General features: G+C 46.9%; 1 protein-coding gene across 1 annotated transcript; it reads left to right on the top strand.

Moving 5' to 3' along the window:
- Positions 1 to 1,882: 1,882 nt before the first annotated feature.
- On the top strand, positions 1,883 to 13,209 carry Mtnr1b (melatonin receptor 1B). Its single transcript, XM_005347416.1, has 2 exons — positions 1,883 to 2,105; positions 12,338 to 13,209. The coding sequence occupies exons 1-2, from the start codon at positions 1,883 to 1,885 to the stop codon at positions 13,207 to 13,209; spliced, it is 1,095 nt and encodes a 364-aa protein (XP_005347473.1).
- Positions 13,210 to 13,788: the final 579 nt, after the last annotated feature.

The raw sequence follows: 13,788 nt of genomic DNA, 5'->3' as shown, positions 1-13,788 counted from the left end.
CAATTTCTTTTTTCAAAGATTTAAAGTTCTTTCATACAAGTCTTCTACTTGTTTGGTTAGAGTTACTCCTAGAAATTTTATGCTATTTGTGGCTATTGTGAAGGTAGATATTTCTCTGATTTATTTCTCAGCCCATCTATCATCTGTGTACAGGAGTACTACTGATTTTTTTTAGTTAATCTTGTATCCTGCTACATTACTGAACATATTTATGATTTGTAGAAGTTCCTTGGTAGAATTTTTGGGGTTTCTTATGTAAACTATTATATCACCAACAAATAGTGAGAGTTTGGCTTCTTTTCTGATTTGTATCCTCTTGATCTTTTGGTGTTTTATTGCTCTAGCTAGAACCTCAAAACTATACTGAATAGATATGGATAAGGTGGACAACCTTGTCTCGTTTCTGATTTTAGTGGTATCGCTGGGAATTTCTCTCCATTTAGTTTGATGTTGGCTGTTGGCTTGCTGTATATTGCCTTTATTGAGAGATTCCATCTTACACCTGTAAGAACAGCCGAGATCAAAAACACTGATGATAACTTATGCTGGAGAGGATGTGGGGTAAAGGGAGCACTTCTGCATTGCTGGTGGAAATGCAAGCTGAAACAGACCCTTTGGGTGTCACTGTGGCAATTTCTCAGAAAATTAAAAAAACAACCTTCCTCAAGACCCAGCAATACCACTTTTGGGTGTATATCCAAAAGATGCTCAATCGTGCCACAAGGACATTTGCTCAACTATGTTCATAGCAGCTTTGTTTGTCATAGCCAGAATTTGGAAACAGCCTAAATGCCACTCGACTAAAAAATGGATAAGGAAAATGTGATACATTTACACAATGGAGTACTACACAGCAGAAAAAAATAACGATAGCTTGAATTTGCAGACAAATGGATGGAGCTAGAAAACATTATTTTGAGTGAGGTAACCCAGACCCAGAAAGACATATATCATATGTACTCACTCGTAAGTGTTTTTTAAACATAAAGCAAAGAAAACCAGCCCACAATCACAATCCCAGAAAACCTAGACATCAATGAGGACCCTAAGAGAAAAATACATAGATCTAATGTACATGGGAAGTAGAAAAAGACAAGATCTCCTGAGTAAATTGGGAGCATGGGGACCTTGGGAGGGGTTGAAGGGGAGGAAAGGGGCAGGGAGGGGAGAGGAGAATAATGTAGAGCTCAGAAAAAAAAGACCTCCAGCATAGACCATGTACCCATTTAAACACTACTCTTAAACCGATATCCACTTAAGTATTTTTTAAAGTGTTGGCTTTCCAACACTGACCTCAGGGCCACCCACAACACACATGTGGCTAAGGGATAGTTTTCCTGTCACCTCTCAGAACTCAACACTTGTGGCTTCTTTGCTCTGGGGTTGATCCCCATTCCTCCGGAGTCATGTGCTCTTCAGAGCTGCACCATCTGGCAGATGGGGTCTCAAATCTGAAGATCAGATCGCTCGAACCACCCACCAGCTCCCTCTCTAGTCTGCAAAGCTGAGTGTCCTCAAATGGACACAGCTTCTCCACGTTGGAAAGGAAGTAGGGAGTCTTGGTTTTTAGGGACTTGGTTTTTAGACCTTACCCACTAGGCAACTTGAGGTGGCCCAGACACTGGCTGAGCTCTGGCGGCAGCGCTGAGATCCGCAGCGCTGTTCCCGAGTGTGCAGCTGAGGGATATGTTCCTTTCTACAACACCTGAGCCATGGTCCTTGTCTGGATCCTTTATTTCTCTCTGCCCCTCTGCCCACGTTCAATTAATTGTTTCCTTTAGGTCCCTCCCTACAGCCTCTTCCTAGCACTCTCTGGACTTGGAGGAGGGGCGGCGGGAGTGCCCCGAAGCTGTGCGCACCTGTGCGGCTAACCTACCCTGAGATGCCTGAAAGCAGCTCTGCTGCCAATTGCTGCGAGTCTGGCGGGCTGGCGATGCGCCCTACTTGGTCCAGGTCAGCGGGCGCAGGACCACCAGGGACTCCCCGGGCTTCTTGGGTGGCTCCCACGCTATCTACAGTGATAATTGTCGCCACAGTCCTGGATGTTGTGGGAAACCTCCTTGTCGTCCTCTCTGTGCTCAGGAACCGCAAGCTGCGAAATGCGGGTAAGTACCAGCTTCCTCAGGGCTGGGTTCCTTCTATGCCCTGCCACTGCTTCAAAGACTGAATCTTAGATCCTTTCTCATTCCACAAACACCCTGCCTGACCCCTTTCCTCTCGTCAGTGTCCTGTGTCTCCTTCCATTCATTTCATCCTGGTCCCAAACTTTGGTTCTTTGAAGAATTTAGGGGGAAGTTTTGGTCCCCGGATGCGAAGCTATTCTGGAACTTGCCTCTACTCAGGGCACACTTGATACACTAGTGCCAATGTGAACTGAGCCAAGCTTTTCTTGTGCACTTGTTAAGGCAAGATGTGGGCAATGAAGGGAAGCATCCTGCTATCCATGGCATTTCAACTGTTACTGCGAGATGGGGTCTCTTTTGGCCATGGACGCTCCCCACCTGTGAGAGAAACCCCTTTCCCTGCCTGCCGAACTGATTTCATAAGTAGGCAATTAGAAAGTCCTTGCTGGAGGGTGAGTGGACGCTGCGTGGGTGCGAGCAATGAATGGATGAGCATTCTGTCAGGCACCGTGTCAGACTCATCACTGGGAGATACAATTCCAAGAGTGTTAGTTCAGACTCTAGTGGGCATGGCTTGCATCAACATTGGCTTTTCTGCATAAAGACAGAGAAATCGAGGTACTCACTTTGAGAACCATAACAAAGATTTGGCTATAACAGGTGACAATTCTGAAATCATTTTTTTCTTTCCTATATATTCCCAGTTCCCTCTTTCTCTGCAGGACAACAAAACTAGAGGGAGGGGCGTGTAACTCAGCTCCTGACAGGGTACAGAGACCTGAGGAGGAACCCCAAGGATCTACTGGCTATTTCTGGAATTCTTTTTTTTTCTTCTTTTTTTATATTTGTTTTTCTTAAAAGAAAGCAAACTGTCTTTTTTCATTATCCATATCCATCCAAGTACCCACTCCCTCTCCTCCTCCCATTCCGTCCACAAACCCTCCCACCTCACCCCATCCAATCCTCACAGCAGGTAAGGCATTGCTTTGTGGAAGGTTCAAGGCCCTCCCTACTACATCTAGGTTGAGCAAGGTATCCATCCAAAGAGAATAGATTCCCAAAAAGCCAGTACATGCAGTTGGGATAAATCCTGGTACCACTGGCCCCTCAGTCTGCCCCAGCCACGCAGCTATCAGCCACATTCAGAGGGACTAGTTTGGACCTATGCTTGTTCCTTTCCAGTCTGGCTGGAGTTGGTGAGCTCCATTAGCTCATGTAGACTGTTTCAGTGGGTGAACCCCTCATGGTCTTGATTTCTTTGCTCATATTCTCATTCCTCCCTGGAAATTTCTCTAGAGCCAGGTTTCTGCTAATTCTATAATGGCTCCCTCAATCAAGATATCTCTTTCCTTGCTCTCATCTCTGTCCTTCCTCCTTCTCAACTATCCCATTCCCTCAGTTCTTCTTATCCCTCCCATTCTCCCCTCCTCTTCCGCTCTAATGTCATTGTTTTTACCGCTGAGTAGTTCTCTAATGTGTAAATGTGCACATTTTCTTTACCCATTCTTCGGTTGAGGGACATCTATGTTGTTTCCAGGTTCTGGCTATTACAAACAATACTGCTATGTACATAGCTGAACAAATGCCTTTGTAGTATGATTGGGCATTTTTGGGGTATATGCCCAAAAGTGGTATTGCTGGATCCTGAGGTAGGTTGATTCCCAGTTTTCCGAGAAACCACTGTATTGATTTCCAAAGTGGTTGCACAAGTTTGCATTCCCACCAGTAATGGATGAGTGTTCACCCTTACTCCACATCCTCTCCACCACAAGCTATCATTGGTGGTTTTGATCTTAGCCATTCTGACAGGTGTAAGATGGTATCTCAGAGTTATTTTGATTCGCATTTCCCTGATGACTAAGGATATTGAACATTTCCTTAAGTATCTTTTGGCCATTTGAGATTCTTTAGCTGAGAATTCTCTGTTTAGTTCTGTATCCTATTTTTAATTGAGATATTTAGAATTTTGATGTCCAACTTCTTAAGTCTTTTATATATTTTGGAATCAGTCCTTTGTCTGATGTGGGGTTGGTGAAGATCTTTTCCCATTCAATAGGCTGCTTTTTTTGTCTTATTGACTGTGTCTTTTGCTTTGCAGAAGCTTCCCAGTTTCAGGAGGTACCATTTGTTTATTGTTGCTCTCAGTATCTGTGTTACTGGAGTTATATTTAGGAAGCAGTCTCCAGTGCCCAGAATTGAAGACTACTACCCACTTTCTCTTCTATCAGGTTCAGTGTGGTCAGATTTATATTGAGGTCTTTAATCCATCTGGACTTGAATTTTGTTCATTGGAATAGATATGGATCTATTTTCATTCTTCTACATGTTGGCATCCCTCCTGGCATGCTGGGTACCAGGGAAGCCTCTATGTGTAGAGTCTCCCTGTTCGGTCCTTAGGTTGTCTGTCACAAGAGACATGGTTGAGGAAGTAGCCATTGCTGCTTCTTGCCTAAGGAAGATAAGAATCCCACTTCTTCATGCTACTTAGGACTGTCCCACTCTGTGCTCCTCACAGTGCTCAGCAGCCAGGAGTAGAGAGCAGGTGAATTGTTGGTGCTTCATTCTCTTCTCTACCTCCTGATACCTGTGCTGCAGCCCAGCACAGAGAAACAAACTAACTAACATGCTATCCACACACATTTATTCCTGCCCATGGCAACTTCCACAGTCATTCAATATAACCAGTGCTTTCTTTTTCTGCCTCTTCTTCCTCATCCTCCTCCTCTTCTCCTACTCCTTCTTCTTTTTTGAGGTGGTAGGAATGGACCAAAGAATCGTATTCATGCCACGATGCCCAGCCCTTCGTTGGCTCTGTTGGTGACACTCGTTTACCTAATGTAATATTCGCTTAAACTAAATGACCACGGTAAAGCGATATTTCAAAATCATCTGAAAACCTGCAATACTTTGAAAATTAGCCCCGTCCACTCTTTATTTTTCATTTGTAAAGTGAAGAATTTACATTTACCTCAGGAACAATTTGTCTCAGACTTTGTACTCAAGTCTGTTCCCTAAATCTGTCAATACTGTGCCAGTTCGACAGAAGAAAGGTTTGTCTGGGCTCACAATGTGAGGGTACAGTCCACCAGAGTGGGGATGGAAAGGCAGCAGGAGCATGAGACAGGTGGTCTCACTATCTTCACAGTCGGGAAACAGGAAGAGGGGAATGCTGCTTCTCAGCTCAGGTTATTTTGTTGTTTGTTTTGTTGTTTTCCTAGACAGGGTTTCTCTGTCTAACAGCCCTGGCTGTCCTGGATCTCACTTTGTGTAGACAAGGCTGGCTTCGAACTCAGAGATCTGCCTGCCTCTACATCCCGAGGACTGGGATTAAAGGTGTGTGCCCCCACCACCTGGCTCGGCTCAGATTTTTGTTTGTGCTCAGTCTAGGAATTAATCCATAGACTGGCTCTTCCCACATTTAAGGTGAGCCTTCCCACATGTATTAATGCTATCTGAAAACATCTATGTCCTGAAGACATGATCAGAGGTTTGTGTCCTGGATATTCTAGGTCTTGTCAAGTTGACAGTATCAATATCATAAACCTCATGAAATTTAGACTAAAACATATAAAGGAACACTTATTTCCAATAACCAAAGTGCATGACTCACCTGAAGTCCCAGCATGCTTCCCAGGGGACATGAGGACCTCTTACTGACGAGGCCAGCTACACAGTAGACTCTTGTGCTCACTGTGGCACAAGCCCTTTAGACAGTGCCGCCAGTGAGTAGACACTGCCCTTTTGAAAGTATTTAGTCATTTGTCAGGCAGAAGGGCATCAGTGACTGAGCATTTCCTGGGAAAATACGAAGGGAGGACATTCTGAACGTAGGCCCGCATGCAAGGTCTGTTCTTAGTGCCCCGTGGTACCCAGGGCTCTCACCATCCCTTATCCAGAGAGAGGGCTATCCTAGAAGGTGCGGGTAGGCTATCCTTCGCCACAGGTCCTGTGCAGAGATGGTGGCCAGTCCCTGCCCCTTCCCTGTAAGGAAGCATAGATGCCTGAATAAGGTGGCTGGCCCTGGACAAAGGCGTTTTGAAGGCCTGGAAGGAAATGATTACTAGGCCTGAAATCCCTGGCCCCAAGAGAACAGAGAAAGAGGAAACCCTCTCCAGTAAGTACTTAGTCTGCCATGGGGAAAATGGTGAGCCTGCACTCAGGAATATGTGACTTGATGGCTGCTGTCTCTGTTGCTGAGCCAGCGAGCAGGATGCAGGGGCCTTTGATATTGGTCGGCTTAAGAACAAACTAGGCCACCCTGGCCTCCCTCCCCAATGCTTCTGAGATCACCAGCTTTACCTTCAGTTTCAGCTGTGAGCAACTCATTGTCTTGTCAGTTAGCAAAAGCGAACACCAGGCCTATAATTGCGTCTCTAGCTGCACAAGGGAGAGAATTCTGTCCTCTCTAGTTCTTCTCAGGGAGTTCTCAGTTTCCTGGGAGGCACAGAGAGACTTTCCTGTCCAACTACCATCATTCATTCCCAAAGCATTGCTTCTATGCGTAGACACAATATCCTTTAGGACGTGGCAGACACTGAGTGTGGTTTCTGCAGCTCACAGTGTAGAATGTGTGTCGCTGACGAGGTTAAAGTTAGGGAGCAAATGTAGTCTCTGTGCTTGCGGAGTTGGCAATCATAAGGGAAGTTCCTTCCTTCTTTGTTGTCTTCCACCATCAGGACTACTGCAGGCGAGGTATACAGCAGGCTGCAACCACTTATTTAAGGACGCCCAGTGAAGGTCCCAGCAGGATTAAATCATCTACCTTCACAGTGGCAGAACACATCCCAGTCTGGCACACAGCCCTACAGTCCATGTCGTACCTCACGAGGATCCTATTGGCTCTTTCAACACAAATAACAACAAGACAAGAACAACACTCAGAATGATGGTTGGCATGTCAGTGATGGTTAACATTGTCAGCCTGGCAGAATCAAGGCGACAAGCCTCTAGGCACGCCTGGGAGGGAGCTTCCTGACAGGGTGATTAGGAAGACCCACCCTACCGGTGGGTGGCACAATTCTGTGGGCTGAACCACTGGACCAAATGAAAAGGAGAGCTGAACACCAGCATTCACCTCCTTTATCTTCCCAGCTGGGGGTGGGATGTGACCCATTCCTTTCCCACCATAATGGGCCTCAGAAGCATGAACTGCAGGGCCTCCTCCCTGGAATTGCTTTGGTTGGGATTTTTTTTTTTTTATCATGGCAACAGAAAGGTAACTAAAGCAGTAACTAGAAATTTCTCATGGCTCAGAAATCCTCATCTGAGAAAGAGACAGAAAGGGAAGAAGGCGAACAGGAGGGGAGAAGTGAGAGAGAAAAGACTCAAAAGTACATGCTATAGTTCAGTGAAAACCTACATATGGTAACCCAATAACCATATACAAAATATGCATCAATAAAAATAAGGAAAGGGGGTGGAGAATAAACATTTTATTCTACAATCCCTCACCTGAGGGATATTCCTGTGTAAGTATTACTCCATCTCTGTTTTTGAAGACAAAGCTATTTGAGAGAACAGGCACCAGGCCATCATTTTATTCACCTGCAGAGAGCAAAATCCACCTAGCTAGTGTCTTGACTGATGGCCTCACTGCCAAGTTCAGTGTCCTGTTTCTGCTCTTCACTTGCGATGAATATCAGGTCTCACAGCCTTGCCTTTTACCCCACTTCCTCTTCTCCCCTGGTTTCCTGTCTTCTGGTTCTTCTCCCTCCTTCTCTGTTGTAGATTTACATAACCAGCACCTACTTCTTCATCTGGGAGATAGGAATTGTCCGGTTAAACACACAGGGTTATTACAGGAAGTACTAAGTGCACAGCGTTGAATCTGGTAGAACATCCATGTCCTTTGTTACTATCGCATTCCCTGAAGCGAGGAGAGGCCACTCATCCAGTTCTCAGAAGGTCTCTGTGGATGGTGTGGAAGAACGTTTGCTGACGCCACATCAGTGTCTTTTCAAAAGCACACTTCTTACACTCGTAAATACATTTCCCTTTAAGATTTTGAAACATCATCCTTGGAATTTTCCTGTACATGTTTAATGTTTTTAACTAAGGCAAGAACAATTTTATCTCTGCCTTTCTACGAATCATCCTAACACCCTGAGAGTTTTTCATACATAATAGGACTTTGGAAGAAAACAGTTTCTGCCCTCCAGGATTTGAGGATCTAATTAGATTACCATAAATGTATCCATTGCTTCAGTACTTGTAAGGAAACCAAGTTTTTAACAAATTATCTGCTCAATCTTTTCAAAATTGCTTATACCCAAAATGTCACTAGAATGTCTCACATAATTCGTGTGGACATTAATATTGCTTATGGCCTTTATCGTAAGATCTGTTTGAGGTGCAATGCCATTCTTGGAGGAGAGCAATCTGGTTGAAGGGTTTGGGGGAGCTGTTCAGCCTGACCAACCCCATCATTGTCTGACTTGGAACTCTCTCCGGCTCTGGCCTGGACTTCCCCAAGCCACTGCTTCTGTGTTGATGCAGCATGACAGGTCTTTCTCTGAGTAGCACGCCGTGTCTTTCCTGGGTACGGGAGAAGGCAGATGTGCTGCACAGTAAATAAAGGCTGGAGGCCGGCTCTGATCTGGAGGAGGTTAGTCCTCTGGGCAAGCAAGGGTCAGCCATGGCTTTCTCCCTGTAGATGCTTTCATTGTTTGGCTGTCTTCTCTGTGAGGGAGCAGAGTCGCTTGGGTTGCTCACCACCCTTCCCTATGCTCCTGGAAGAGTCAGAACCACTCTGAGGAGATTCTCAGGTTGCCTGCTGAATAAATGACTGGCTCAAGTAAATATTGACGGGAAAGTCAATGTCCAAAGTTGTTTTGAAGACAAGTAAACTCTTCAGAATTCAGAAGGCAAACAAAGAGGGGTGGGTGGGGTAGCTTGGTCTTTCAGAGTTCTGTCTGATGAGGACTAGACAGTGTAGCACTGCCTACCTCCTCAGAAACAGACTTCCCAGAAAGGAGACAGGATAGGAAAAGCCTGTGTGGGAGATGTGCTCTACCTGTGAATAATGGAGGCGTTTTACTTCAGAGAGCACAGCCCTGTAGTGGCAGCCCCTTCCACTGCTACACCTTGTCTGACAGAGACAGGCCGGATGAGTCACCGCAAGACTCTTGTATGAATGTTCATTACAAGCCATTACACACAATGCGGAACAGAGCTACACACTGGCTGATTGATTTCTCACCTGGCTGGGGGAGATATCGGTGCAGCAGGGATCTCCTCCTGAATCTCATCCAGAGAGACCCCAGCATCTCAGCTCCTCACAGATGGCGGGCAACATGATGTCGGTAGTCACCTAATTGGGATTCCTGCCAAGATGCTAGAAGACAGTCGGGCTGCTGGGCAGATGACTCTCCAGCAGGGCTGGCGGACCTCAGCCTTTACGAACAGTCGGCTTAATAGGGGAGAGTAATTGAACCACTTTCCACGTGGAGCTAATGTGTTCCGCTCGCTGTTTACAGGCTGCGTGCAGCCTCTGGGGCATTATTAGGGGAGAAGCCGCATTAACACAGCAGCGCCTGCCTTAGCTTTCCAGAGAAACAGCTGGCAGAGCTGGCACCGCTTCCAGCTTTGGACTCTTTATGTCGTGTTTGTACATTCCAAGAGCCTGTGTTCTGACCATACAGAAACCGTCAGGACCTGCAGCGACCAACCCTCCTGTGTTGGTGAAAGGAAATGTCCTTTACAAAAACACCACCGTGAAGATGGGGAGGGGGTCTTCAGTAGTAGGAGCCATAGGTGAAGAAGTCACAGAGAAAGTTCAATAATTGCCCCAAACGCCTGTGACCAGCAATGGGCAGAACAAAGTGTTCCTCAGATTGCTCCAGCCCCCAACACCTTGTCCAAACACCAAAAGGAGCCTTGAGATCCAAACTGAGACAGTTCCTACCCTTACTGGGTTGAAGGCAGGAAACTTGAGAAGCAGTCTGTGTCTTGCATCAGCTGCTGCTTTTCTAGTTGCTGTGATGAGACACCTGACAAGGGCGGCCTTACTCAGTAACTGTTTGGGCATCTAGCTCATCACGGTGGGGAAGGCCTGTGGCAGGACAGCCATCTTGGGTCTCATGCTGGCTCTAGATACTAGTGTAGCCCTGAGGTCCTGAGAATTCCCATAGCATGATGGGACTTACTTTCTCTCTGTTCTGAGCTGGGCTGACCTGGAGCCTTTGAGATTAAAATAAGCACTTCCGCAGGTCCTATCCAAGGTACTCTACACCACACGGCCTTCCGATAAGGTGAGCATGTGTGTTGGGACCAGGGAAGGCTGGAGCTAGCCCTTCCCCCCCTATGTTTTAACACATGTAGGTGGAGGGTCTTACCCTCACCATGTAGTGGCCTGATCCTGAGCACATGCTTGTGGGGGGTTGACTCCACCCCCTTGCCCAAGGTGTATATGGGGGAGAAGGGATCCAGACTGACCAGCCTGGCTACCACCCAGGTCCAGAGCTAGGCCTTGGGTCGGCCAACCCTAGCACGTATCCCATCTAGGACCTGCTGGAGCTGGTAAAGGACTGGTCCTGTGGAACAGTATCCACAAGATCACCATGACTCGGCAGCCACAGGACATCCCAGAGGAGTTCCAGAGAGGATCCAGTGATGCTGGTGTACCTGAGACCAGAGGCCTTGAGCCAGACCAGTGACTCATGAACACTTGACAGTAAAACTGACAGGACAAAGAGCTACACTATATGGCACACTGACACCTCCAATGCCCCAGGATGAATGAAGACGGTTGGAGAAAGAGGAAAAAAGGGGAAGCAAAGAGATTTTTCTGTTGTTGTGAGGTTTGTTTTGGTTTGTTTTCAGGTTTTTTGTTGTTTTGCTTTTGTTTGCTTGCTTGCTTACTTTGGTTTATTTCCTTTGTGGGGGGTACAGCAGGGATGAGTGGAGAAGATGGGGGAACCAGGAGATGAACAGAATTGGGGTGTACGATGTGAAAATCCTGAAGAGTCAATGAAGACGTTAAGTAAAATGTAAACAAATAGATAAGCAGAGGAGAAAGCTCGGAAAGTCAGGGAAGGTGCGGGCTAAGTAGGAATCACCACCGCCGCTTCCTCCAGGACTGTGGGGCAAGAGGACAGCAGTCAGGTCTGTGTGTCTTAGTTAGGTTTCTTTTGCTGTAATAAAACTCCATGACCAAAAGCAACTTGGGGAGGAGAGGGTTTATTTCCACTCCCAAGTACTGATTACAGTTCTCCCTGAAGGGAACTCAAAACAGGAGCTCAAGGCAGGACACTAGAGGCAGGAACTGTGGAGGCACACTGCTTGCCCCAATGGCTTGCTCCCTATGGCTTGCTCAGCCAGCTTCCTCGTGCAACTCCAGCCTTGGCACTGCCCATAATAGAGGGGGCCCTCACACATCACTCAGGAATCAAGGAAATGCCCCACAAACTTGCCTAGAGGCCAGTCTTAGTGAGGCGTTTTCTCAGTTAAGATTTCCTCTACCCAGATATGTCTAAGTGCCTGTCAAGTTGACAAAACTCATCCAGGACACCATGCCTCTGTACCTGTCCTGGAAGCAGTTACTTGAGAGCGCCCACTACACTGGACATCGGTCTCACTCTCACACCTACCACAAAGTCGGATAATTATCAATGCATTGCGGGTTACCAAAGGGAGCCCATAAGAACTTGGGTAGGCAAGCACAGATGCAATTTGAGTCCTCAGCTATCTCTAAATGCTGTTTGCTTTCCACTCCCAGTGCTAATGAAAGCAGTTCAGAGAAGTATAAAATGTTAGGTGCATAGCTGTTCTCTCTCTCTCTCTCTCTCTCTCTCTCTCTCTCTCTCTCTCTCTCTCTCTCTCTCTGTGTGTGTGTGTGTGTGTGTGTGTGGTTTCTGTGTGGATGCACAGCATTTATGGGTAAAGAAATCAGGGTTATTATCCTTGTATTCTCAGGTGCCATGCACCTTATATTTCAAACAGGATCTCTTAGCAATGTGGAGCTCATGATTAGGCTGGACTGGCTAGTCATCGAGCCCCAGAGATCTATCTGCCTTTCTTTCCCTGGAATTATAAGAATTAGCACTCTGCCTGGCTTTTTTTTTTCTTTTTAAGATATGGGTTCTGGGATCCAAACTCAGGTCTTATGCTTAAGTTTCAAGCATTTTGCCCACCAAGCTATCTCCTCCCACCCCAAAAAATAATGAACAGGAATTGTGAGGCCTCTACTAATGGCTAATCTGTGCTTCCTCCTTCAGGTAACGTGTTTGTGGTGAGTCTCGCCTTGGCTGACCTTATGATAGCCTTGTACCCTTTCCCACTGATCCTCGTGGCTATTGTTCATGACAGTTGGGTTCTTGGAGAAGCCCACTGCAAAGCCAGTGCCTTCGTGATAGGCCTGAGCGTCATTGGCTCCGTCTTCAGTATCACAGCCATTGCCATTAACCGCTACTGGCGCATGTGTCACAGTGCAACCTACCACCGGGTCTGCAGCCACTGGCGTGCCCTCCTCTACGTCAGCCTCATCTGGCTCCTCACTCTGCTGGCCTTGGTGCCCAGTTTCTCTGTGGGGAACCTAGACTATGACCCACGCATCTATTCCTGCACCTTTAACCAGACGGTCAGCAGCCAGTACACAGCAGCTGTGGTGGCTGTCCATTTTCTCCTTCCAATAGCTGTGGTATCCTTCTGCTACCTGCGAATCTGGGTTCTGGTGCTCCAGACCCGAAGGAAGGCCAAGGCTGAAAGTCAGCCACGTCAGAAACCTGGTGACTTGCGCAGTTTCCTAACCATGTTCGCTGTGTTTGTGGTTTTTGCCATTTGCTGGGCCCCCCTCAACTTCATCGGCCTTGCAGTGGCCATCAACCCAGAGGTGATGGCTCCCCAGGTTCCAGAGGGGCTCTTTGTCGCCAGTTACTTCCTAGCTTACTTCAACAGCTGCCTTAATGCCATTGTCTATGGGCTCCTGAACCAGAACTTCCGCTCGGAATACAAGCGGCTCCTCTCAGCGCTCTGGAACATTGGGTGCTGTTTCCATATCGCTTCCAAATGCTGCCTTGCTAAGGAGCCACAGAGCCCAGCACCATCTTCTTCCAGGGCTCCAATGCCTGTCCAGGAGGGCGGTCTCTAGCCTGCATCAATTGCATGGACCTAGCAGCAAAGCTTTGAAATGAGGGGAGTGAAAATACCGTCACAGTGCTATGCAACAACATGCTCACACCACAGCCCGCAATGAGGAAGTCTGTCAGGGAGCAGACACTCCACCACAGATTGTGCACTAGATTCCAAAGGGCTGGGGTAGAAGTCAAACTCTATGCACGAAATGTCATTTTCCCTGCCACCTTGACCTGTTACTGATCTCTCTCCTTCCTTGAAGGGCTAGAGGATCTCTTGTTTTCCTAGGCTGAAAGAGAAAACTCTGTAGCATTAAAAGTAGGTGATTTTCAGAGACCCAGGAAAAAGGCAGGTGCAGAGGGCCCCCCATAAACTTTTCCTGCATATCACAAATGTAGCACAGCACATACTGTATCCATATCCACTACACATATATACACCAAATCGTATCACACACAGAGACATCAGACACACACCATGCATGCTCACACATCATGTGCATATGTACCAGATGCATGCGTACCAAGCACAACCATATACCACACAGATATACAACAAACATAGCACCACACATGTATACACTGCATACATATAC

Source organism: Microtus ochrogaster, chromosome 5 (genome assembly GCF_000317375.1).
Source record: "Microtus ochrogaster isolate Prairie Vole_2 chromosome 5, MicOch1.0, whole genome shotgun sequence".
NCBI classification, from domain to species: domain Eukaryota; kingdom Metazoa; phylum Chordata; class Mammalia; order Rodentia; family Cricetidae; genus Microtus; species Microtus ochrogaster.
The sequence above is the reverse complement of the archived record's forward strand: the minus strand, read 5'-3'. Positions and strand labels throughout refer to the sequence as shown.

What these genes read in the sequence shown, in the direction of transcription:
- Mtnr1b (XM_005347416.1), top strand. Translation starts at nt 1,883, where the DNA reads ATGCCTGAAAGCAGCTCTGCTGCCAATTGCTGCGAGTCTGGCGGGCTG. An exon ending in CCGCAAGCTGCGAAATGCGG is followed by an intron (nt 2,106 to 12,337) that starts GTAAGTACCAGC and finishes TTCCTCCTTCAG; the next exon opens with GTAACGTGTTTGTGGTGAGT.